A 27,735-nucleotide genomic window follows, 5' to 3' on the forward strand; every position below is an offset into this window, starting at 1 on the left:
ATAAAAAATAACTCCCATAAATACAGGACTCAGATTGCTTAAGGAAATGAATGATGCTATTAAGTTGAGAAATATCCATGGCAAACTGGAATTTGTACAGTGGGCATATGTAGACAAGCCCAGTCTTGGCAAGGTTTGTTCCCATGTTTTAACTACCTACTAACACTCACAATTTAGGTTCACACATGGAGAATGGACACTTTGTTGAGTTACTGAGTGGCTTGCACCCAATTATCCAGAACAATTACCTAATGTAAATCATTACTTCAAAAGAGAAGGAGGAAATTTAAAAGCTAAGAAAAAAGGAAGAACATCAGTGAAGGACTCTTAAACAGAAGAACTGAAAATATTATAAAGTTGGAAACATTGAGCAAGAGAGAGATAAGAGATTTTAATTATCATTCCCACCAATATGATGCCCAAGCTATTTTATGGTTCAGGCCTCATTTCCATGCTTCCAAACTGCACCTTCTCAATGGTCAACTCACTGAAGCATGTCAGCTGATGGCCAGTGTAATATTGGGTGCTTCAGACACTGTACTTGCCCATAGATAGTTCCTTGGGAGGAAGGCAAAGTGCAAGAAGGGGTGGAGGGGCGGGGGCTGGGGTGGTGAGCCCAAGCTGGCAGCAACCTCCAGTACCTTTTGGAGCCCGGAGGAAATTTCCATTAAACACCACTGTTCAAAGCCGAGGCACATAGAGCACATACACTACTAATTTGTCACTTAAAATTGCAGTTGGCGTTCTAACTACATCATAGGACCACAATTTATGTAGTAAAGAAGCCCATCACCTGAAACAGACAGCCATGGGAAATCCCCATTACAAATTACAGCAGCTACAGCAACATCATCAGCATTGGGGCGATAAGTCTACCCGCTCCATTTTAAGGCCATTACTGCCATGCTAACGCCGAGTTCCATTATTCAACACAAGAGATACAAAAGTACAACAGAACAAGAAAAACATAGGTTCTACATAGGAGAGCTCAATAACGTCATACTTCACCTGGCCTCCCCACCAAAAAAAATTGTAAAAAAAATCTTTTGGAACTATTTTCTAATCAGCCTTAAATGGCCCCTTGAATTAGCTCTGGTTAGACTGCCAATGGATGGACCATACAGGTGTATGAACTGTCCATTGGCACACAAAAATGTTATCAGGATCCTTCAAACCAATGTATTTTAACATGGCGCATGCCCCTTTTGGGCAGAAGCACTAGTCACCCATTTAAAGGCTTACCTAAACATTGTGTCAGACAGGTCATGGGCAGGCGATTATTTTTAAATTTTCAATTGCTAGTCATCCCAATTTCCAACACAAACAATTTAGGCACAGTTGAAAATCCCCTTCGAGGATTGTGCCAAACTGCGAACACGTGGGGAATGAATTCTGAATTTGTGGGGTCAATGCCTAGTTTAGATGTGGAATCATGAAAGGCACCATATGATGTTCTTTTTAGTCATTTAAAAATGTAATTGGTATAAATGGAAAAAAAATTAACCAAATGAAGAATCAATTGTGCATTTATGTATCTCAGAGCCACATTATAGTCGCACACACTGATTAGATTGGTGTACTGGTTGCTGTTTCCTTGTGGTGTTTGAAGTTTACAATGTTTGGAGTTCTTAGTATTTATGAAGTGTTTCTTAACAGAATATCTCCACTTATCTAACTTGACTGAAGTGTTTCTGTTACGTAAAGCCTTTGTTTTGTCATTCAACTGATTTTTAATTCACAGGTTTTTCCCTTCTTTATGGATGCTTGACTCTCGGGAAGAGTAATAGTGATGTAAATCCCAGTCACAGTGTTAGTCATAACAGCTGAAATACGAAAAAGGTTGTGTGACAGTGCTATTAGCAAACTATTCCAGAGCCAAAGGCACTGTATGAAAGCAAATCCTCACACTTTTCTTAAAATAAAAGATGTAATAGATCTATGTGTGCTTTTAATTTCCTGTATAAAATAATTTGTATAAGTGCTTATCAAAGTGAGATAGAATACATGAGGAGCTGTGGGATATGATTTATAATCCCAGTGATAGACTATCCTGATGATCCATGAATGATGAGATGAGTTATGATTATTATATGAGTGGATGAAATCTTGTCAGATGTCTCCTCATCATACACAATATGCTTGTATTGCATTTGGTAATGTATTGATTAGCATGTGGGAATAACATCACCATGAAACATGTTTGCCTTTTTATACCATTTGTTCTCAATTATGAAGCCACCACATGGGTATAAAAATTAATTTCAAAAGGTTTTCTATAGAGAATTAAAAACAAACTGATTTATAAGTCTGCATGTTAAGGTGAAGTAGTAAAATATGCTGAAGAAACAGAAACATCTGTCTTTTCATCATGCAAATATTGTGGGGCAAACCCACAAGGTTTCCTTTACATCATCTGGATCATATTGATCCAATTTAGGCTTTAATATTCCACGAAATCAGATCTCTGTCATCGTTTTCCTTCTTCAGTTGCCTGTTGATGTGAGTGGCACCATTTGCCTGTGTGTTGTCTGGAGCCAGACATAACTCAAAAACTTTCAGCTCCAGCAACAAAGGGAGATTTGTCAAAATTTCACATTGCAGGTCATTTACCACAGCTTCCTGTATTTGTCCCAAATGTACTACCCTCTTAGGCGCTAAGATATTTCATCCAAAACCTTTTACAGCCGATAATAATTTCCTCTACAGAAATTCCATTCTGCTACTATTGCATTTTTATGACAACTGTGCTGACTATATCCAGACAATGTAGAATTGAAACTTTTATTATTACCTGTCTGAGGAAATCACACATCACTATTCAAAGCACATACTCCTCCACCAAACATTTTGTAATTTACCTATACTGATATAGTACTGACTAGAACCATTCACTTATAATTTAAAATTAAACCCTGAGGAAGTTTGATGAAATGCAATATTGTCAATTTTATTTTGGGCAATGAATTGTCAACATATGTTTCTTTCATCGTGCATTGATACAATTTCAGCCCAATACTTAAATATATAACTTTTAAACCTTTTGTTTATGTGAAGAAACTAGGTTATTCACATATTTACAGAGAAAATACTTTAACAAAATAATCAAAGTAATGATTTCTGAATTTTATTCAGGCCACTTTCACTGCTGACTTGTGATTATAAGTCAATAATATACAATTCTGCTAAAGATTTTCAATTTTATGCTCATAGCTAGGATTTAATTTAAATTACGTGTTACATACGTCGGTTTGCCGCAGATTTTCCGATGGTACCACTGTTTGCAGTTGGTGAAGTACTTCTTGTTGGATCCCGTTACTTGTTGCATAGCACATACGTTGGGGCTGAGGAAGAACACACACATTTTTCTTTTTAAAGCCAAGAAAGGTGACCAAGGATTGCTCAGGAAGCAACAACAGCACAATCCATCTGCTGTCCAGCTATTCAATGGAACTATTGTTTCACATCAAGACTAAATTAAAAACTGTCATATCAAATTCAGTTTTTACTTCTTTTAAAAGCTATATGTAAAGCCAGAGAACATTGTCCACACTGTTTTAATAACTGTGGATTTTTTTTGTCTTAATTAACAGAAACATATGCTTACACTTCTTTCTTTACAAGATTCTTTAGTTTGAATGAACAATTCAGCCTTAGTTCTGGGACTATTTTTTTTATTATGTTTATGGGCTTTCTCAGTTGCACTTTAATATATTTGTACATATTCATACAGCACAGCACTTTTGATCACATTTGCATTAAATTGAATTAAAGTTAAGATGTACTGTAATTTCAAACAGAACCTCTACTAAAATTGCTTTAAAAGTTGCTTACCCATGCTGTCTGCCTCTGATCCTGCTGTGCTGTAATACTTGTTTATAGGGTAATATTGCACTGGTCAGAGTAATGCAAACTAAAACTAAAGCAAAACCAAATAGAACAAAATACTTCATTCTGACTAAAGAATTCAGACTTCTTCCTCAGCAAGATCCAAGCAGTCTCCTGAGGTAAAAGGCTGGCTTTAACAGAGCTGCAATTTATAGAGCCCTGGGCTGAAGGGGCGGAGAGGAGCAGTCAACATGCAAAATCTAACTGATGTAACTAGTGGGCAGGTCAGGACCCCATAGACTGGGGGAGTAGCACAGAGTTTTTTCATCTAAACTTTAAAGAAACCTCCCTCTTTCTTTCTGTTTGCTTTGCTTTGGCAGAATGTTTACATAACTTTTAAGCTTTTGAAATTGAAACGACTGAAACAGAGGTTTTAAAGATGATAGGATTACACATGGAAATGAACAAATAATATAGGAGATTATGAATAAAAAGAGGCAGGCAGGCTACAGGAACATAGGAACAGGAGTAGATCATTCAGCACCTCAAACCTGTACTGAACAAATGAAACTTTTTTTTTGTAGCCAGGAGCAAGAATTATATAAATACATATGCTTGAACAAAGTCAAGATTTATATTAGGGTCCCCTGTTGGTTCAGCAGGTTTATGCGGTGAATAGCTGAGCTGTACAGATCAGGAAGGACGCAGGTTTGATCTTCAGTCTTTGCTGAATTAGCAGATTTCTACCAAAGAGGTGGTGAGGCATGATAATTGGCATCGCTGCCCCAGGTCAGGGAGAGATTAATCAGTCATAGTTCCTATACTAGATTTTTATACAGTAATCCCTAATGGAAGTGGATGTGTGCTGTCGGGTTCACACAAGGAGAAATTATGTACTATGAAATGAACTGATGAATTGAAATCAAAACAACACCTTTTGCTGCAAAACAAGATGGAGTAGGAGGTCAGGTGACCTCTTCTGCACTACGAATATACGTGGTAACTGCCAGGTCCTGGAACAAATCATCATATCTGGTCAAGTGTTGAAGAAAGCATTATGAACATACGAACATATGAATTAAGAGCAGGAGTAGGCCACTTGGGCCTTCCAGCCTGCTCCACCATTCAATAAGTTCATGGCTGAACTGATTACTCCACATTTTCACCTACTCTGGATAACCTTCCACCCCCGGGCTTATCAAGAACCTATCTACCTCTGCCTTAAAATATTCAAAGACTCTGCTTCCACTGCCTTTTGAGGAAGAGAATTCCAAAGACTCACGACCCTCTGGGAGAAACAACTTCTCCTCATCTCTGTCTTAAATGGACGACCCCTTATTTTTAAACAGTGACCCCTAGTTCTAGATTCTCCCACAAGGGGAAACATCCTCTCCACATTCTGTCCAATCTTTCCTCATAAGACAGCCCACCCATTCTAGGTATTAGTCTAGTAAACCTTCTCTGTACTGCCTCCAAAGCATTTACATCCTTCCTTAAATAAGGAGACCAGTACTCCAGATGTAGTCTCACCAATGGTCTGTATAGCTGAAGCATAACCTCCCTACTTTTATATTCAATTCCCCTTGCGATAACATTCTATTAGCTTTCCTAATTACATGCTGTACCTGCATATTAACCTTTTGCGATTCATGCACTAGGACACTAGAAATGTAAATGGCCCATTCAATGTTAATGGCTGCCCCTCTTCAACAAGTTGGGCTAACAATGACTTTGCAGACACAGAGACTCCAGACTCAAACTCAGAAGACTGGGTGTGAAGAAAACACCACTTTATCAAGATGGCATAGAGATGAGCAACAGCCAAACCCATTGTCTAACAATGGCCACATCATCAAACACCATTTATGAAAATATAATGGGAGGGAATCTTGGGTCACCTGACAGAAGTCAAGTCTCTGATAAAGAGACATTTCCTGTGGAAAGCAGAAAAACCAGAAGCCAGAAGGAAGAAAGACCCATCCCAGCAAGACAAAGGACACTGCCAGAATACCAATTTTAAACTACCTAGAGGCAGAGACAAAAGGTAACCTTGAATCTCCCTACCTGAGAAATTGTAACAGGACTTATTGCCATTGAACTGTGACTGAGATTGAAACAAAGAAGTCTGCAGCAAAGCATCCGTTCACCTGAAACTTTCCAAACTCTAACTTCAGTGAAGCAGGAGAAACAGGCCTGCATCGCTTTTAAATCTTCCTCCTGGGGAAACAAGCATGATTTCTGTTTAAAGCCATCAGACCGAAATGCATGCTATCTTTTAATCCCTATCTTTTCTTGGGTGTGTGCATATCTGTGTATGTGTGGAGGGCGAGGGGTGGATGAAGTTGCAAATATTTTCGGGTATTGTTTAATAAACATTTATCTTTCCTTAAACCTACGAGAAAACCTGTCATTTGTCTGTTTATTGACCGTTAAAATACTCAAGAGTTAAAACACATTTCTAATAAAAAACACTGTCTTCAGTCAGTTGTGAGGTGAAAAACAGAAACCATCCCTATCATTGCTCACCTGTCCGTAACAGTGTATACACATGGGATGAATTTTAATTGAATAAAATGGGTGGGATTGGGTTGGGTGGAGGATTAAAGTGCCAGAAATCTGTATACCGATCCAAACCTACTTCCAACCTGCCCATTTCTGGCTTTAACTGAGGCCAGAATGTGGGCAGGTGATCAACCCGGTCCAAGGAAGCAGGATGGAACTTTAAATACGAGAAAGAGGCTGATAGCCTCATTGTCATTCTACTTTTGAACTTTAGCTGCTTTCAGCCGGGTTTCTCGAGCACTGGAGAACACATCAGCTTCTTCAAGGCAATGTCCTGGCAGATTCAGCAGTTTAAATGCCATCACACCTACCTCCTGGATCTAGGTGCTTGCTTGAGGAGGCTACTTGATCGGGGCCCAAACCAACAACTTACCACCAAGGCCTCTGACCTCCCGCCACACCAACCACCACCATGCCCTGATCCCCACCTCCACTAGGCTTCAATCCCAGTCTCACCACCAGGCCCTGATCCTCCACCTCCACTAGGCTCTAATCCCAGTCCCACCACCAGGTCTTGATCCCCCCACCTCCACCACTACCAGGCCCCAATCTCCCTACAATTACCAGGCTCCAATCCCCCCACCACTACCAGGCTCCAATCCCCCACCACCACCAGGCCCTAATCCCCCCCACCTCCACTTCTACCAGGCCCCTATCTACCCACCACTACCAGGCCCCGATCCCCCCAACCATTACCAGCCCCAATCCTTCCACCATAACCACCAGGCCCTGATTCCCCCACCAACACCGATCCCCCCTCACTGCTATCCCCGAGGCCTCTGACCTCACTCCCTCAGGACCTAACCTCCCTTCCCAGGATTGGCAGCTCCCACCATTTGACACCCAGCCCCACAATCTCACCCCCTCAACCCTGTCACCAGGTCAACCCCCACTGCTCCAGTTGTTGCCCCCCAGTTGGCGCTCCCTCCCCCATTAAACACGCAGATTTATCTGCTGTTCTGACCATCAGTGACTGGCTTTCCCCACCAACCCAACACCCCCGCCCCACGCCACCCCGAATGAAGGCCCAGCTGTCAATCAGATTGGGCCTTCAGGCAGGGAACTGATCATTGTCGTCAGAGACACATTGTGGAAGTAAAGCTCCACAGTGTGGGAAGGAATTCCAAATTGTGGGTAACACCAATTTTCTGACCGAGCTGCTCCCTGCAGGCCAGGTCAGATAATATTCTGCCCATTGAGGTAATAGGCCCAATCTTATTGGAGTGGGACACCTCATGGCATGTGCCTTTAATTAGACTTAATCCTTTTGCTGGAAGTATAAGTTTCTAACATCATTGTGAGGGCAATGGGGCATCTGCTACCTTAGTGAAAGATAAAACCAGCAGTGTACCTCCTTAACCAATGAGATCGAAAGATTGAGAAAGAAACAGGAACAATGGAGAAAGAGGATGAATTTGAGTCAAGTACAAAAAGAGAAATAAAGAGAGGGAAAGAAAGATTGGATAAACAGAGAGAAAAGAGATAGAAAAGAAAGTAAGAAAAGAACATTTCAAAAAGTGTAAAATTTGATTTTGTTTTTATTTTCTAATCACTGAAATTGTTTCCTTTCTGGACCAGAGAAGTTAATTAGTATTGCATTAACAATTATCATTTCATTAAAAGGGTACTTACACTCTTAATTACCAGCCTGAAATTTCTGCAAGGAGTTTAATGGGCAATTAATGTGCAAATCCAGCAAGTTCTTCAAAATAGTGGGAAGACGAAGGGTGAGACGCTGGTTATGCAAAGCAAATGTTTCAGCAATGTAAATTGACCCGCATGTTCTGGAGATTTGCAACTTTGGCATATCTTTTAAACCCCTGAATTTGCTGGCTGGTTTATGCATTAATAATGGCATGCGTCATTATTATAATTATTTTTCAAGCAAGTTTCAGTCCATTGTTTCATGGGATGTGGGTGTCGCTGGCAAAGCCAGCATTTATTGCCTGTATCTAATGGGCCTTGAGAAAGTGGTGCTGAGCTGCCTTCTTGAACCGTTGCAGTCCATGTGGTGCAGGAGCACCCAGAGTGCTGTTAGGGACTTCCAGGATTTTGATCTGGCGACAATGAAGGAATGGTGATATAATTGCAAATCAGGATGGTGTGTGGTTTGGAGGGAAACTTGCAGACAGTGGTGTTCCCATACATCTGCTGCCCTTGTCCTTCTAGGTGGAAGAGGTCACAGATTTGGAAGGTGCTGTCGAAGGTGGCTTGGTGAGTTGCTGCAGACTGCTGTAACTGTGCGTCGGTGGTGGAGGGAGTGAATGTTGAAGGTGACGGATGGGGTGCCAGTCCTGGATGGTGTCGAGCTGGCTGCTTTGTCCTGGATGGTGTCGAGCTTCCTGAGTGTTGTTGGAGCTACACCCATCCAGGCAAGTGGAGAGTATTCCATAATGCTCCTGACTTGTGCCTTGTAGATGGTGGACAGGCTTTCAGGAGTCAGGAAGTGGATTATTCATCGCAGTGTTCTCAGCATCTGACCTGCTCTTGTAGCCGCAGTATTTATGTGGTTGGTCCAGTTCAGTTTCTGGTCAGTGGTTATCCCCAGGATATTGACAGTGGGGGATTCAGCGATGGTAATGCCATTGAACATCAAGAGAGATGGTTAGATTCTCTCTTTTTTGTGATGGTCATTTCCTGGCACTTGTGTGGTGTGAATGTTATTTGCCACTTATCAGCCCAAGCCTGAATGTTGTCTATATCTTGCTGGATATAGTCACGGCCTGCTTCAGTATCTGAGGCGTTGCAAATGGTACTAAACATCGCACAATCATCAATGAACATCCCCACTTCTGATTTTACGATGGTGTAAGATTTTTATGTGTTTAGATGGGTGTTCACTAGCTTTTGACCCACAAGGTTCAAACTCTGGCTTCTTAATCAAGATAGAGAGTTAATAAGTACAGAAAGAATATACAAGCAATACTTAACCAACGGTAGTAGATATACAGCAGGATATAGGGTGTCCTCGGTCCTTGCCTTCTGAGCTGCTGGGGCGCCATCTTCTTTCTTAAGGTGCTCTGTTGACTGTAGGTTGGTTTCTTGAATCATTGCACCCCAAGTTGTCCCAGCACCTGCCATTTATGGCCCCCTCCGAGGGTTCCTTCCTTCCATATTAGGTCATAGTCCAACTTAACCCTTTGATTGGCCAGGTTTAACCTCACCTTCTGTACATTGTCCCTTCTTGATTAGTTTATAGTAATCAGGTTACAGCAGATATGATCCTACCCTCTGTACATTGTCTCTGCAGACAGCTTGATGGCCCGAGTCATTGTCCCACAATCGGTAATTTTTGCTGTCAATTCAAGTCTTGAAAGGTCTCTCAATATTTTTATTTGCATTATCATATAACCATAGAACCATGGAAAAAGTACGGCACAGAAGGAGGCCATTTAGCCCATCATGTCTGTGCCGGCTGAAAAATCTAGCCGCCCAACTGATCCCACCTTCCAGCACCTGGTCTGTAGCCTTGCAGGTTACAGCACTTCAGGTGCATGTCCAGGTACCTTTTAAATGGGTTGAGGGTTTCTGCCTCCACTACCATTCCTGGCAGTGAATTACAGCCACCCACCACCCTCTGGGTGAAAAAGTTTTTCCTCATGTCCCCTCTAATCCTTCTACAAATCACCTTTACTCTGTGCCCCCTGGTAATTGATCTCTCTGCTAGGGGAAACTTCCTGTCTACTCTATCTAGGCCCCTCATAATTTTGTACACCTCAATTAAGTCACCCCTTAGCCTCCTCTGTTCTAAGGACAACAACCCTAGTCGATCCAATTTTTCCTCATAGCTGCAATTTTCAAGCCCTGGCAACATTCTTGTAAATCTCCTCTGTACTCTCTCTGGAGCAATTATGTCCTTCCTGTCATGTGGTGACCAGAACTGTATGAAATACTCCAGCAGTGGCCTAACCAACGTTTTGTACAGTTCCAGCATTACATCCCTGCTTTTGTACTCTATATCTTGGCCAATAAAGGAAAGCATTCCATTTGCCTTCTTCACCACTTTATCTACCTGTCCTGCCACCTTCAAGGACCTGTGGACATGCACTCCAAGGTCTTTCACTTCTTCTACCCCTCTCAACATCCTCCCATTTATTGTGTATTCCCTTGCTTTATTTGCCCTCCCCAGATGCATTAACTCACACTTCTTGGGATTGAATTCCATTGGACACTTTTCCACGTACACCTAAACCATTGATATCATTCTGGAGTCTACGGCTATCGTCTTCACAATCAATTACACGGCCAATTTCTGTGTCATCTGCAAATTTCCCAATCATGCCTCCTACATTTAAATCCAAATCATGAATATATACCACAAACAGCAAGTGTCCCAACACTGAGCCCTGTGGAACGCCACTGGAAACCTCTTTCCTTTTGCAAAAACATCTGTTGACTACTACCCTTTGTCTCCTGTCACTGAGCCAATATTGGATCCAACCTGCCACGTTTCTCTGTATTCCATGGGCTTTCATTTTACTGATCAGTCTGCCATGCGGGACCTTGTCAAATGCTTTACTAAAATCCATGTAAACCACATCCACTGCACCACCCTCATCAATCCTCCTTGTTACTTCCTCAAAAAACTCAATCAAGTTAGTAAGACATGACCTTCCCTTAACAAATCCATGCTGGCTATCCCTGACTATCTGTGCCTTTCTAAGTGGTAGTTTATCCTGTCCCTCAGAATTGATTCTAATAATTTACCCACCACTGAGGTCAGACTGATCAGCCTATAACTATTTGGCCTATCCCTCGCACCCTTTTTAAACAGCGGTATAACATTCATAGACCTCCAATCCTCTGGCACCTCGCCCTTATCCAGTGAGGATTTGAAGATGATCCTCAGCGCATCCGTTATTTCCTCCCTAGCTTCCTTTAACAACCTGGGATGTAATCCATCCAGCCCTGACGATTTATCCACTTTCAAGGATGTCAGACCTTTCTCTCTCATTATGCTTATTGTATCTAATATTTCACACTCCTCCTCTTTTACTACAATGTCTGCATCATCCCTCTCCTTTGTGAAGACAGAGACAAAAACTCATTAAGAACCTTGCCCACATCGTCTGCATCCACACATACGTTCCCTTGTACATCATCCTTCATATGAGGCCTACAAGTCTATCCCTTATTATGACTAAGTCTGTCTTAGTAAATGCAGAATGGGCATCCAGACTCATAGCAAAACTACTTCTACTATTGTTACAAAAAACACCATGTCGCACCATCTCCCACTACAGTATACCAATATACATTTCACATTTAACAACATGATTCTAAACTTCGTTTTAATCTAATACATTGATACATCCTGAGCTTAACCGCAACATCATTTCAAATCATTCTAATTTGCAACATAGTATTTCATATAAATTTTATCAGATTATAATTTATATAAATTCATCCAACAGATAAAACATGGCAGAGGCTAATCCTTTAGTTCCTACAATGGAGGGAAGGTCATTGATGAAGGAACTGAAGATGGTTGGGCCTAGGACACTACCCTAAGGAACTCATACTGGAATGTCCTGGGGCTAAGATGATTGACCTCCAACAACCACAACATCTTCCTTTGTGCTAGATATGTCTCCAACCAATTGGTCAAATGCTGCCTTGATACCAAGGGTAATCACTCTCACCGCACCTCTTGAGTTCAGTTCTTTTTCCCATGTTTGAACCAAGGCTGTAATGAGCTTAGGAGCCTAGTGGCCCTGGCGAAACCCAAACTGAGCATCAGTAAGCAGGTTGTTGTTGGTAAAGTGGTGCTTGATAGCACTGTTGATGACACCTTCCATCACTTTGCTGATGATCAAGAGTAGACTGATGTAGCGGTAATTGGTCGTTTTGGATTTGTCCTGCTTTTTGTGGACAGGACATACCTGGGCAATTCTCCACATTGTGGTAGATGCCAGTATTGTAGCTAGGGGCATGGCTAGTTCCACAGCACAAGTCTTTAGTACTACAGCCGGGATGTTTTCAGGACCCGTAGTCTTTGCAGTATCCAGTGCCTTCAGCCATTTCTTGATATCATGTGGAGTGAATCTAATTGGCTGAAGACTTGCATCTGTAATGCTGGAGTCCTCAGGAGGAGACCAAGACAGATCATCCACTCAGCACATCTGGCTGAAGATGGTCACAAATGCTTCAGCTTTTTCTTTGCACTGACGTGCTGGGCCTCCGTTTGTGAAGCCTCCAACCCCTGGTTAGTATTTAATTGTCCACCACCATTCACAACTGAATGTGGCAAGACTGCAGAGCTTTGATCTGATCTCTTGGTTGTGGGATTGCTTAACTCCGTCTATTGGATGCTGCTTCCACCTTTTGGTATGCAAGTAGTCCTGTGTTGTAGCTTCAAAAGGTTTGCACCTCATTGTTAGGTATGATTGTTGCTGCTCCTGGCATGCCCTTATGCACTCTTTATTCAAATAAGGTCGATCCCTTGGCTTGATGGTAATGGTAGAGTGAAAGATATGCCAGGTCAAGAGGTTACAGATTATGGTTGAGTACAGTTCTGCTGCTGCTGATGATCCACAGTGCCTCATGGTTGCCCAGTTTTGACCTGTCAGCTCTGTTCTGAATCTGTCCCATTTAGCATGGTGGTAGTGCCACACAACACGATGGAAGGGGATCCTCAGTGTGAAGACAGGACTTCGTTTTCACAAGGATTGTGCCGTGATCACTCTGACCAAGACTGTAATGGACAGATGCATCTGTAACAGGTAGATTGGTGAGAACAAGGTCTAGTAGGTTTCTCCCTCTTCTCAGTTCACTCACCACCTGCCGCAGACACAGTCTGGCAAATATGACCTTCAAGATTTGGCCAGTTCAGTCAATAGAAGTGCTATCGAACCACTCTTGGTTATGGACATTGAAGTCACCCATCCAGAGTACATTCTGTGCCCTTGCCACCCTCAGAGCTACTTCCAAATGGTGTTCAACATGGAGGAGTACTGATTCATCAGCTGAGGGAGGGCAGTAGGTGGTAATCAGCAGGAGGTTTCCTTGCCCATGTTTGACCTGCTGTCATGAGACTTCATGGGGTCTGGAGTCAATGTTGATTGCTACAGCAACTCACTCCCGACTATATACCACTGTGCAGCCACCTCTGGTGAGTCTGTCCTGTTGGTAGAACAGGGCATGCCCAGGAATGATGATGGTGGTGTCTGGAACATTGGATGCAAAGTATGATTCCATGAGTATGACTATGTCAGGCTGTTGCTTGACTAGTCTGTGGGACAGCTCTCTCAACTTTGGCACAAGGCCCCAGATGGTAGTAAGGAGGAATCTGCAGGGTCGACAGGACTATATTTCCATTGTCAGTGCTTAGATCGATGTCAGATATTCCGTTCGGTTTTATTCATTTTCAACTTTTGTGTAGCAGTTTTGTACAACTGAATGACTTGCTAAGCCATTTCAGAGGACAATAAAGAGTCAACCACATTGCTATCAAATCCAGATTTTTATTAATGAATTGAATTCAAATTTCACCATCTGCCATGGTGGGATTTGAACCTGTGCCCCCAGAGTATTAGCCAGGGTCTCTGTATTACTCGTCCAATGACATTACCACTATGCTACCATCTCCACTGAGTTGGTTATGATGCCTCACAATGGAACTGTGTGCAGATGTTCACCCGTTGTGCTCAAACAGGCTCAGATTCTGCTCAGCCTGGCTGCTGAAGCTGGAGCTGTTGCTCCTGTTCTGCCAACTGTGCCTCCAACCAGAGAATGTAAGCAGTACTGCCACCCATGACAAGCAGAGAGTTTTAATGAAGGTAAGTAAAGCTAAAAATTGTAAAACAAAAATCATGTGACAGCTTACCAATACCCTGTGAAAACAATAATCTTTCCAGCACAATCATCACTATAATCTTTTGGGTTCAGATATTGTCTTGCTAGGCCCCCACCTGTCAAAAACGGGGCACATTGATTTTGTCATGAACATTGATTTTAAACTGTTACTGTAGTTAAGAGAGGACTTGTTGAACAGATGAGCCGTGGCTGTAAAGGACATTTGCATATTAACAGACGGTGTTTGGAAGGACAAAGCAGTCATGCCCACATTCAACCCACAATGGACTTTTGATCAACCGACGTTGAAGGTGGGGGAGCTCGGATTTCAGGTTGACTGCTAAAATGGCCGAATACACAAACGGACATGATCAAACTAGCTAGTCACATGTCTAACCTGCTGGGCAACCTGAGATTTTTGAATTTGTACAAAGAGTTTGGGCAGAAAGCTGTTTGCTCCTAGAGTGAGAAGATCTTTTCCCACAGCCTCTGAATCAACTGAAGACACGTGAACCCCAAGAGAGAAAAGTCACCCACAGCGAACAAGGTTTAAGAAGAATACTGGGCTCCAACAAAAAGCAAGATCTGCCTACTATCAATGAGCTCGAAGAACCATAATACCAACTCTTTAGATATTGCCTCAAACAGTTCCACTTTATTTTTCTTCTGCTCTTTTCTGTCTCTGTTTGCATGTGTGTATCGTGTATGCATGCTAGCATGGGGCGTGGCGTGTATTCGTAGACATTAACTGAATTAGAGTTTAAGTATAAGTTTAATAAATTTCAACTTTTCTTCTTCAAACCTAAGAAAGCCTATTTGTGCTGGGTTCTTTGCCTTATAATTGGAAAGCGGTAAAGAAGGATTCACCAAGGGCTAAAAACATGGTGTGTTTATAATTAAACTCTGTTACAGTAAGACCAAGTGAAGGCTGAAAGGGAACCCTAGACCTCTTTCTCACCTAGTCGTAACAGAAATTTGGGTGCTAGCATCAGGATGTGACCCACAGACAAACATGAAATTGGAAGTGGGAAGCCAAATTGTTCCCAAGCAAAAAAAAGAGCAAGATTTCAATACAGGTTTTCTTGTGGTTGTGTGAGCTTGAAAACTAACATGTCTGCAACTGAAACTAGTAGCTCCCCATTTCCAGGGCGAAGTAACTTGGGATGAGTTAAAAGCACTGTCTATGGACAAGTTGAGGAAAATGGCTGAGCAGTGTGGGATCACTGTACATGGCAAGGCTGAACTCCTAAGAGTAGTGGACAACCATCTGTCCCTTGAATCTGAAGAAGCAGAAGCAGAATCCGACAGGGTATTGTTAGCAAAGACACAATTGGAACAGAGGAAACTTGAATTTGAGGAGAGGGAAAGACATGAGAAAAGAGAGAGTTGAAGCGGCTTCAGTTAGCTCGGGGATGACAGAGTAACCCCAGTGAAAGCATGGCCAATATGAGGAGCATAATTCAGGGCTGGGTACAAAATTGTTAAAACTAGTTCAACTAATTCCAAAACTCAATGAGGAGGATGTAGAAATATTTTTTGTGTCCTTTGAGAAGCTGGCAAGGCAGCTAAAATGGCCAACTGAGACCTGGCCTCTTTTACTACAAGGCAAGCTAATGGAAAAGTCCATGAGATTTATTCACTGTTGCCAGATGAGAGTTCATCAAATTATGAACTGACAAAAAATGCTATCCTCGGGTCATAGGAATTAGTACCCGAAGCCTATCGCCAAAAGTTTAGAACCCTCAGGAGGCAAGCTAATCAAACTTCTCTGGAGTTTGAAAGAAGTAAGCAGCTGGCCTTTGACCAGTGGCTGAGGGCTCTTAAAGTACAGCTCAGCTATGAGAATCTCAGGGAAGCAGTTCGGTTAGGGGAATTTAAAAACTCTCTCCCACACTCCATAAAGACCCATGTCGAGGAGCAGCGGGTTCGGTGAGTCCGGCAAGCGGCTGTTCTAGCTGATGAGTTCGGTTTAATTTAGAAACAGGTTTCCCGGGGAAAACCTTTCCGAATCACCCTTACAAATCCGAAAAGGACAAAGGGTGGGAAGGTGATAGCAGCCCTAGCAGTCCTGTTGGAGAAAGGAAAGCAGGAGACACAGGGGGCCCTCCTCTAGCCAAGAAGGAAGGTGTTATGAGCAGGGGTGAGACTCGGAGACCTGTGTGCTTCCATTGTAATAAAGCAGGGCATTTAAAAGCTGACTGCTGGAAACAAAAGGGAAAACCGGTAGGGTTAATCAGGGCACACCCACTCAGTGAAGACAGGACCCTGATGGAAAGCACAGCAGTTCCCTTGCACGTGTAGTGGATCACACCACGATGAAACCAGCTACCCCAGAGGAGACTGAATTGGCACTGCAGGCAGATGACCAGGTCTGTCTGTCTAAGGCTTTCTTTGGAAAGTTAGGAGACCCAGGGAATTAATTAAATGGATTTTCCCTAGGTGAGGCTTAGCGAGCCAACCCAGTATTGCAAGAGTTAGCAGAGGCTGCCCAGTCTGAAAGTGAAGCAGAGGGAGTCCCTGATTGCTACTATTTAAAGAATGAGGTACTGATGAGGAAATGGAGTTCTCCTCACAGACCTGAGAGCAAGGAGTGGACAGTAGTTCACCAGTTAGTGGTGTTGTAGAGGTACTGGAGAGAAATATTAAGAAGGGCCCATGAGACGACAGTGGCTGTATATGCCGATATACAAAAGACAAAAGCCCGCATAAGACATCAGTTTGACTGGCCAAAACTCCACAAAGAAGTGGTGGAGTACTGCAGGAGTTGCCACATGTGCCAGGTTGAGGGGAAACCCCAGCCTACAGTGAAACCTGCACCCCTAAGTCCTGTAACGGTGTTAGGAAGACCCACCCCCGGGACCCAAAACGCCCCCCCTCCCCCCAAACAACCACTCCAACCTCACCAGGGAAAGACCGATCCCCCTGGTGAGGCAAGCCCAACTTACCTCATCTCTAGGCTCCATGGCGTCAGTTGGGCTGCATTCCCAGCAGTGGCCACCGCTCCCGATGGCACTGCTGGGAGTAAGAGCTGCCAGCCCACTGATTGGCCGGCAGCTCACTGAGGCGGGACCTCCTCCCTCAAGTGGGTGGAAGTCCCACCTCCCACCAGGGGCCCGTAAAATGCGGGACGGGTGCCCGGGCTAGGCGGAAGCGGGTTCGCCACCGACAATTCCCGTCTGCCTAAGGTAAAATCCAGCCCAATGCCTCCCCACCAACTCCATTTTAAAAACAGTGGTGTATTGCATTCCTTTTTAATATTCGTTCCCTCAGCCTAATAGCTAAGTTTTTTGACACCCATAAAAAATTAATTTCGGCAAATACTTTCTAAGCACTACTACACTAATGAAATGACATCATATTTTACACGATGTCAATGGTCAGGCAAGTGATCTGGCATGTTGAGCTTTGTTGGAATTATGCACATTACTAAGATCCGGTTGGGTTGCAGATGTTTTACTGGATTTGATACTCATAGCTGACTAATAAATCACACATTTTAGCAATATGAGCTGAAAAATAAAGCTCCAACTACTTAAATTTAAGATGTTCTTTTTCTGTCATTTGATCATTAACCGTAGTAACATAACAAGTTTGGAACACAGAATTTATTCAGAGAACCCTGTGAATTATGTTCATGACACAGTAAGCTGGAAATTACTATAAGCAACGTTTAACACTGTCCACTCAAATCCCTCTTTAAATAGGTTAACTCCTCTGTTAGAATAAGAGAGAGGAGAATTTTGCATAAACCCATTAAGCATTAATCTGATAACATCACTCATCCCCATTTCCCAGTTATTTCAGCTAATATTTACTGTTTGAAAATGAAGAAGAACCTGAAAACACTGTTATCTTAAAGATGCCATTTACAAGAAATGAATTGATGCATTTCAATCTGGTTTACTTTATTTCCTCATGCATTTGTAAATACATTAATTTTTGAAAGATTTTCAATCCTTTTGTAATGAAGATAGTGTTGCATTAAGATATGTGGTGACAGTATGTAAGATCAGATATTGATTCTCAGTGGGAGCGGACAACAATTGCAAGTGGGAGTCTGAGGCTCGGCACCTTTCAGTTGCTGGGTCTTATTTGAATATAGCTGGTCAGCTGCATGCCTGTTTCAGGTGGAAATCAACTCCCTCTTTGCAGCTTTTATGTTCAATTGATCTATGTGTAAAGCACAGAGGGGTTATATTGGTGCTGCCTGCTGTTTAATATGATTGCTATATACAGCCGGCACTAGCTGTTCTTGGCTGCACACATCACCAAGAGGCCTGATAGCGTATGTAGCTACTGTTACTAAAAGGCAGCCGGCACCTCTTAAAGGCAAGGTGCATTGTAGCTGGAAGAAGTGATGGGAGTCCTTTGTCAACAGATTCTGTGTTGTGAAGGACTGAAGAATAGTTGAACATGCAAGAGAGCGAGGTTTAACCGAGTTTAGTAAAGGATGTAAGGCAGAGATTGAGAGAGAGACTGCAGGAAGCAAGCTGTTGAACATAATGGAGTCTTCTTTATTCTGTTTTGCTTTCACTTTCCCTTTGCTGGCATGTGTGTTCTACAGCAGCCCCAAGTGTGCAGAATGCACAATGCAATTGCAATTTCAGAACACTAAAACACTACTGCATGCACCAAGTTTTTCTGATAATGCACTGGAAGCCTCGGTGGAAGACATGGAAAGAAAGAATGACATCCTGTGTTCATGAAGGGGTTGGTGGGGTGGGCAGGTCAAGAGGCCCTCCAGATACATGCTCAGGATGCAGTGGGAAAAGTAGAGGCGGAGGTCAATGCCAGGAGTACATCTCCAAGAACATGAATGCAGTGCTAGAAGCCAACAGTAGCCTCATCCACTGCTCAATTCAGTACACCCCTATTTACCCCCCTACCAATAATCTCTATCAATCAGTACTCAACCTCAAAATTCATATGGTTTACCTCACCCTCACGCACTCAGTACTGTTGCAAGCCTCACACCCACAACTCACAGCTCACAGACTCTGGCAGCTATTTGACTATGACAACCACATAACCTAAACTTGCTGACATACTTCCCACTTGCTTGCAGTAGAAGGTGGCACCTAAGAGGAGGAAGTAGGGAACAACATCTGCATGTTTTAATCCCCATGGAAGAGACAGTGTAGGCCATCATGGCAAGGATCATCACTAAGGCTGTAACTACTAGTGGCAATGCTTAGGGTCTCTGCATACCTGATCGTCCTTCTCTCACTCCACTTCTCCCTCATCCCACAATTTCTTCTGACTCATAGGCTGCAGATGGTGTAAGCACGCACTCCTTACTTTCTCCTCTTCCTACACCACAATCCAGCCCTTGTCGCTTTTTCATTATAGATACCCAAGAATTGGAGCTTCCCCAGTAAAAGGAGGAAGAGGTAGAAGAAAGTGAATATGAAGAGACGCCACCACTTGATCTTACACATGCAGCCACTAGCTCAGAGATTGACACTGCACATATTTTACAGACTGGGATAGAGGTGGGACCAACATGTGAACATAAGTGCAATGCAACCACAGCATGGGGAAAGGTGCCAATTCACCAGAGAATGAGATCTCAAGCGAGTTCTGCTGCAGAAGACTCAGATGAGGATATTGATGTCCCAGGATATAGAAGAAGGCTGATGGTGTACACAACCAAATGTTTGGTACTCTGGAAAGCCCGCACACAATGTCAAGAAGCAAGGTAGATTACAGCTCCAACTTGGCCCAGGGCATTGTGCATAGTTTGGAACCGTCTTTTTCAACATTGACCTGTGGAACCCACCATAATGCAAATCTTGGTACTGATTCAGTTGAGTACTGCTGGGCACCTCCAGAGCAGTCCAGGCAGTAGAAGAGTTGCTTGAAGATGCTAATGGTAGGCTTGATATTTTTTCTTATGGCAACATGGAACACATTGGAGGCCTGCTATACATGTGTGCATGGGCTCCTGACCAGAGGGGATAACATTGATTGCCCAGTAGACAGCCCTTGGCTTGCCATGGTGATACAAATACAGGTGGAATAGAGGACTGCCACAGAATGAAAGAATTATTACTTCTGGCAGGATAAAGGGCATTCACCTGCATGATGCACTGCCTGTTGTCGCAAACCAAGTGCACATGGAGGAAGTAGAACTCTTTTCGGTTGATGAAAATAGCTCAATTCAGATAAGGAGCACACAAGGCAATATGCATGGTATCAATGGGACCTTGCACCATGGGCAAGCCTACATGTGTGAAAATCTTCATGTTTGCTCTTTAAGCTTGTCTCTGGCAAGAAAGTATGAAATGAAAGTGTTTCACTTTGTATAGACAGCCTCAGTGACCACCGTTATACAGCTGTGTCCTACAAGCTGTGAAATGTTGCTTATATCTCCAGTAGCAGACTGAAAGGAGACTGACATAAAATTTAGAGCAATGGTCAGCTTGACTGCCATAGGCAATGTTGTCCTTGCTATGTTTTGAGGCTGAAGTTGTAGCTGCAGCAGTTGGCAGATTCTACTGATGACCTCTTGTGAACCAAAGACATGTCATGCATTGATCTTTACTAAAGCTTGCGTAAGAGAATTATTCCCTGAAGATCTTTGGCAGTTATGACCTCCTGCCGAGAGCTCTTCTCCCTCTCCTCCCTCTTCTACCAGTTTGTCCTGCTTTACATGGCCTCTTGTAATTCTTCCAGTCAAATTCAATTCTCGGAAGAAGCTCTACCAGACTACCCATGACTGGAAACAACTTCTTTCAGCACAATATTTAATATGACAAAATAAGTACTGCAAGACCAACCAGATCACTCCCTGTACAGTATACAATCTTTAGCTAAGTATAGGAAAACCTCCAAAAACACATACAATTGAACCAGCAGCAAAAATAAATAATCAAGCAGCTAATCTGGAAGTATTTCATGATTCCCTTTAAATTGTGCTGGTGGCAGCTTCCTTCATTTCATTTAACATCATGTTCAGCTTTGTGAGGTTAAGACAGGTTGTTGACTGGAATATTGAGTTTGAAAATGGCAGTGCTGGTGTTAAATCATCATTTCTCACTGACTCGCATCATCGTCTTGCTGCCCTGTCTGCTGCCAGTGAGCATTAGTCATACACACGCGTGAGCCCCTTTACCGAAATCAAAGAGCCAGAAGTCTACATGCTCATCTCGGACCCTATTTTTAAATCTTATTTCGGCACATAGTGCCTAGATTCCGGCACTAATGAGGCCCAATTTAAACCCCGAATTCCATAGTTTTTCCTATCTACTCCCCTACATTCATAGATATTTGTTTCTTCATTTAAGAGTGTAACTACTTAGGGTATACTAGTGTATGTAATGATGCACTGCAGTGTGACTGATATAACAGATGTCAGCCATGGCAACTTAAAGGAAGCTAGCAGCATGACAGCAGTAACTCTTGCTGCCACACGCAGAGCTGCCTAGTCACTGGAAAGTTCCACAACTTCCTCCATGGGCACATATAAGTGGCGAAGACAGAGCTGCTTTGACATGCACCTGCCTCTTTGGGGACAAGTGCGGCCACTCAAACTGCCTCAGATGCAGGCTTATCAGTCTTTGATCTGCCTTTAACTCCATGAGGGCAAGTAGCATTCTTATTACCGGCACCCGTTCCTATACAGCTGGGACTGCTTCTATTCAGCATGGAATTCTCCTGAATTGTAGTTGGAGACAATAAAAGAAAGGAAAAATAAATAGTAAGCTGAAAAAGTCAAAAAATCAAACCTAAAAAGGCAGCAAAAGCAAACCAAAAAGGCTATAAAAATATTGTTTCTCTGTGTTACACTCATGCATGGAGAAATTATGAACTATATAATGAACCTATAAAACAAACCCAAAATGGACATGTTTCCTGAAAAACAAGATGGAATCAAGAGGTCAGGTAACCTTATCCTGTACTGCCAATCCACATGGAAACTACGAGAATCCTGAGTCAATCTTCATGTCTGGACCAGGCTTGGAGAAGGCATTAAAATGTAAATATCCCATTCTGTGTTAATGGATACCTCTCTTCAACAAATTGGGTGAACAATGGCAAGGCAGACAAGGTGTCTCCAAATTCAAAATCAAATGAATGGGTGTGAAAAAGCTCTACTTTATCAAAATGGAATGAAGATTGGTGACACCCAGACCCCATTGTCTATCAATGGCCCTACCATCAGACACCAATTATGAGCACAATGGTAAAGAGAAACTATGGTCACATGACAGAAACCAGGAGTCTGATAAGGAGCTTAATAAAAGTATATGCTGGGCAGACAAAGGCAGAGCCAGCGAGAGAGAGATTCCATTTGCTCCAGCAAAAGAAGAAGGACCCTGCCTATAATATCATTTTTAAACTATCAGTAGGCAAAGATGGGAAATGACTTTGAGACTCCCTACCTGGGGAATTGTACCAAGGTTTTCGACATTGAACTGTGACTGAGATACAACAAAATAAATTCTGCAACCATACATTTGCCCTTCTGAAACTTTCCTAGTTTTTTCTTTAGTGAACCAGGAAAAAGGAAAAACAGTCCTGCACCATTTTTAAATGTACACGCCCACCAGCCTCCTACCCGCCGCCCCCAACCCCTGGGGAAGAATTCAAAGTTTACAGTGAACTCTTTTAAAAACCATCAGACCTAAACACGCTATCTTTTAATCTCTATATTTTCATGTGTGTGTGTGCGTGTGTGTGTGTGTTTCTGTGTACGTGTGAGCATGGGTGAAGTTGCAAATATTTTTGGGTGTTGTTTCATAAACATTTATCTTTCTTTAAACCTATGAGAAAACCTGCCATTTTGTCTGTTTGTTGACCATTAAAATGCTCAGGGGTTAAAACACATTTCCAATAAACACGCTGTCTTTGGGCAGTTGAGAGGAGCAAACCTCCCTATCATTTCCCACTAAAATAAAAGCAAAATACTGCAGATGCTGGAAATCTCCGTCTCCATCTCTGGGGATAAGCTGTCTACTAATATTCATTATAAGCTCACCGTCTCCCACAGCTACCTCAACTACACTTCTTCACACCCTGCCTCCTGTAAGGACTCCATTCCATTCTCCCAGTTTCTCCGTCTCCGATGCATCTGCTCTGATGATGCTACCTTCCACAACAGTGCTTCTGATATGTTTTCCTTTTTCCTCAACCGAGGACTCCACCCCCCACCCCCCCAACTGTGGTTGACAGGGCCCTCAACCGTGTCCAGCCCATTTCCCACATCTATACCCTTACCCCTTTCCGTCCTTCCCAGAACTGTGACAGGGTTCCCCTTGTCCTCACTTTTCATCCCCTCAGCCTCCAGATCCAAAGGATCATCCTCCGTCACTTCCGCCACCTCCAGCGTGATTCCACTACCAAACGCATCTTCCCCTCCCTTCCCCTGTCAGCATTCGGGAGAGATCATTCCCTCTGTGACACCCTGGTCCACTTCTCCATTACCCCCACCACCTCGTCCCCTTCCCACGGCACCTTCCCCTGCAATCGCAGGAGGTGTAATACCTGCCCATTTGCCTCCTCTCTCCTCACTATCCAAGGCCCCAAACACTCCTTTCAGGTGAAGCAGCGATTTACTTGTACTTCTTTCAATTTAGTATTGTACTGTATTCGCTGCTCTCAATGTGGTCTTCTCTACACTGGGGAGACCAAACGCAGATTGGGTGACCGCCTTGCGGAACACCTCCACTCAGTCCGTAAGCATGACCCCGAGCTTCCGGTTGCTGGCCATTTCAACACCGCCCCCCTGCTCTCATGCCCACATCTCTGTCCTGGGATTGCTGCAGTGTTCCAGCAAACATCAACACAAGCTCGAGGAACAGCATCTCATTTGCCAATTAGGCACACTACAGCCTGCCGGGCTGAACATTGAGTTCAATCATTTCAGAGCATGCTGGGCCCCCCTTATTATGTTTAGTTTTTTTTCTTTTTTTCTTTTTTCTTTTTTATTTTGTTATTTTATTTTAGTTTGTTTAGTTTGTTTCTACTGTGCCTACCCACTGTTCCTGTTTTTTTAATGTTTGTGCTTGGAGTGCTTTGTGCTTTACAGTCTATTCACACCCTCTCTGTACTAACGCTTTGTCTTTCAGCACACCATTAAAATACTGTTTGCCTTTGTTCCATGACCTTCTGGTCAGTTATTCTCTGTGACCCTCTGTCCTATCAACACCTTCTCTTTTGTTATCTCTTGCCCCACCCCACCCCCCACTTTATTTGCTTAAAACCTTTTATATTTCTAATATCTGCCAGTTCTGATGAAGGGTCATTGACCTGAAACGTTAACTCTGCTTCTCTCTCCACAGATGCTGCCAGAACTGCTGAGTATTTCCAGCATTTATTGTTTTTATTTCCTATCATTTTCCATCTGTCCATAACATTTATTACTTGGAAAACCAAAGGACATACGCCTTAAAAAATTTAAGTCTCAACACAAGTGCAACCATTTCATACAACGGTACATTCTGCTTCAAGTGGCACCATCAGGAAATTTGCAAAATAGACACCATGGCTCTATTTACATATTTTTGTGACTTTTAATGAGCTTCATGCACTCCAGCAGTGCAAGTCTCCCAAAACCTCAGTACTGCCTAATCGTATAATACTGAACATTGTGCTCTTTCCAAACTCCCCTTCCTCCCCATTTCTGGAGCTGCTTACATCACAGGCACATTAATGCAAAAAATGTTCCCTTTGACTATAATTCAACTCTGACTAACCAAGACTTTCATGTATGCCTCTTACTGCAGACAGTTATGGCTATGCAATTATCACATGCTTATTTGTTTTTTGACAATAAGCTACCATTCACATTCCATTCTCATTTTTAACTGGTATTTCCTCTTTCCTTTAGATTACTCTGCATCACAACCTTTTCTGACCAAGCTCTACTCCTAGTTTTTTGCCTTTGGTGCGTTGTAACGAGCCATAAGGAGGCATTCAGTAACATCTTAGCTTGATTCACCCTTTTATTCTTCCTTGCTCTCGTTGGAGATTTCCTCAGTTCACTGCCTCTTCCAGATGTTTTGTCAGAGATTACGAAGAAAGGTTCACATTGTATTATTTCTTACCAAGGGAGAATCCATTTTTACACAGTATTCCAGTTCACTGCTCCACAGAGTTGAAGGACATGCGTTTGCACACATTCCATTTTAATATGACTGAGGTCTGCCCACCTGATTGCATCAGGATATGCGTAGCCTGCTCATTTTCTCCACACAATGTTTAGCAGGCCTCCTGAGACCTATTTAAAATAGGGGCAAAATACTGCAGATGTTGGAAATCTGAAATAAAAACACGAAATGCAGGAAATACTCAGCAGGTCTGGCAGCATCTGTGGAGAGAGAAGCAGAATTAACTTTTCAGGCCAGTGACCTTTCATCAGAACTGGCAAAGGTTAGAAATGCAATACGCTTTAAGCAAATAAAGCGGGGGTAGGGCAAAAGATAACAAAAGGGAAGGTGTTGATAGGACAGGGTCACAGAGGATAACTGACAAGAGGTCATGGAGCAAAGGCACATGGTACGTTAATGGTGTGCTGAAAGACAAAGTGTTAGTGCAGAGAGGGTGTTAATGGACAGCAAAATGAACAGCCCTGGCCCAAAGCACAAACATGAAAAAAAAGGTGGACAGGCACATGGTAAAAAAAATGAATGATGAAACAAACTAAAATATAATAAAAAGAAAAAAGAAATAATAACTACAAATAAAAAGGGGGACCCATCTGCTCTGAAATTATTGAACTCAATGTTCAGTCCATCAGGCTGCAGCATGCCTATTTAAAATAGGGATGTGTGTGCCTCTTAAAGCAATGTCGCATTCTCTGATATAAAATTTCACTGTTATCTAGCTGGAAGATTAGGAGAATGAGTCATAGATTTCCCCCAGGCTTATAGATGCCTCCTTGGAGATTTTTATGGAGGAGGTCAGAATGAGGAAGGAGGTACTATTTCCCAGCACTTGCAGGAGCATCCCCAGAGCGATTACCCAGCTATTCTGGTCAGAGGTGACTGGCAGGATCAGTGCCACCAGCACTACCCTCAGGACCTGACTTCACTGTAGGAAGAGCTTCAATTACCTCACAAGAAAGAAAGAAAAGAATGAACTTGTATTTATAAAGCACCTTTCAGGACCAAAGAGCTTTGCAGTATTTTTAAAGTGCAATCACTATTGTAATGTGGAAAACATGGCAGCTAATCTGCACACAAAAATGCCCCTAAACATGATAGTGATACATATTGTCTGGGACACTGGGGAGATCTCCCTGCTCTTCTTTGAAATAGTGCCATGGGATCTTCTGCTCCACCTCAGAGGGCCTTGGTTTAACGATTCATCCAAAGGGAAGCACCGCTGGCTGTGCAGCACTATCTCCGTGCTTTAGTGGAGCGTCAGCCTAGCATAATCCCTTTAAATATCACCAGTAAGAGGTCTGTGTCACTTTGTGCTGAGTGACGTCAGCATGTAGCAAGTGAAGTACTGGGGTACACAAAGATTTAAAAGTCATGAAAAACAAGCAGCACCTTAATTTAAATCAATTATTAATCTGGGTCCATTGTACCGGCGGATACTGCACTCAATGTCACAACCTCAATTAACCAATTCGTCGGGCGACACACTTCTGGCTGTAAGTGTGCAGACATTTCCTGCCCACCATACTGGGGTAATAGTAGTCCAAACAGCTCCCCAGACAGCATTTCAGAATGAGTGCAACGGAAACAGCAGAAAACAAAAAAGGGCATAAACTGTTTCATCTGCACTGCATAGCTGTGTAGCCTATCAGTGCTATTAAAGCAATATGCAGTTGGTTGCCACAAGTTAGAAAGCCTGTTATTCATCTTCAGCTGTTGGTGATTTTCTTTTCTCATTGCAATCCAATTCTAAATGAACTTGAGTCACTTTCTAAATGTTGCTGGTTACACCATGAACCAAGGCCTTCCTTCAAATTTGATTTTGTTCTGTGTAGTAATTCCAACTGGGTGGGAGGCCTCTGGCAACTCTGCTCTGCAGCTGTTTGCTAGGAGCAAGGACTGGTAGCCAAGGGGTTTCTCCTCCTTCCTCATGAGGAAGCTTTCCTGACAGCTAGGCTATCTCTAGGAATAGACAAGTGGGAATTTGTAGACACTAAATGTATGTTCTCCCACTCAATGACGTAGATCTTGACTTTGAGCAATAGTATAAAGCAGGTGCTGGCGAGTTGTCAGCCAGTTTTACCTCTCTCCAATGTTTATTTCCATTGACTTAAAAATAAAAATTGAGAGAGATCTAGAACAGCTGCACACAACAATAAGTTTGTTCTTATTGGGAATCTGCTTACCAAGAAATGCTGATTTATATGAAATCTTTATTTGACTTGAGAGGAAAGGGAACTTTGCTGTAAGTTGTTTTTCCCCTTCTTAGAATTTATCTTAGGAGAATATGGTGATGATACCTAACTAACCTGAGACAAAGAAAGCAACATCTGTCAAGTGAGATTGATAAGATAATTTTCTGGAGAAATTATTAGTTACTAGGTCAACCTCAGCAAATGTTTGAAGGAAAATGTTTATTGCTGGAAAAGCCTGGTCTGTAAACTATATC

The 27,735-nt window shown here is 42.8% G+C and overlaps 1 protein-coding gene across 1 annotated transcript in view; it reads right to left on the reverse strand.

The window, feature by feature from the left end:
• tgfbi (transforming growth factor, beta-induced) overlaps positions 1–4,024 on the reverse strand; it is a 77,945-nt gene extending 73,921 nt beyond the window's left edge. Inside the window, exons 1-2 of the mRNA XM_068043659.1 lie at positions 3,832–4,024; positions 3,243–3,341 (exon numbers count right to left, since the gene is read on the reverse strand). Coding sequence (XP_067899760.1) covers positions 3,243–3,341; positions 3,832–3,950 — 218 coding nt within the window. The 5' untranslated portion in view covers positions 3,951–4,024. The remainder of the gene's footprint in view (positions 1–3,242; positions 3,342–3,831) is intronic.
• Between the last annotated feature and the right edge of the window lie 23,711 nt (positions 4,025–27,735).

Source organism: Heterodontus francisci, chromosome 12 (assembly GCF_036365525.1).
Source record: "Heterodontus francisci isolate sHetFra1 chromosome 12, sHetFra1.hap1, whole genome shotgun sequence".
Taxonomy (NCBI): Eukaryota; Metazoa; Chordata; class Chondrichthyes; order Heterodontiformes; family Heterodontidae; genus Heterodontus; species Heterodontus francisci.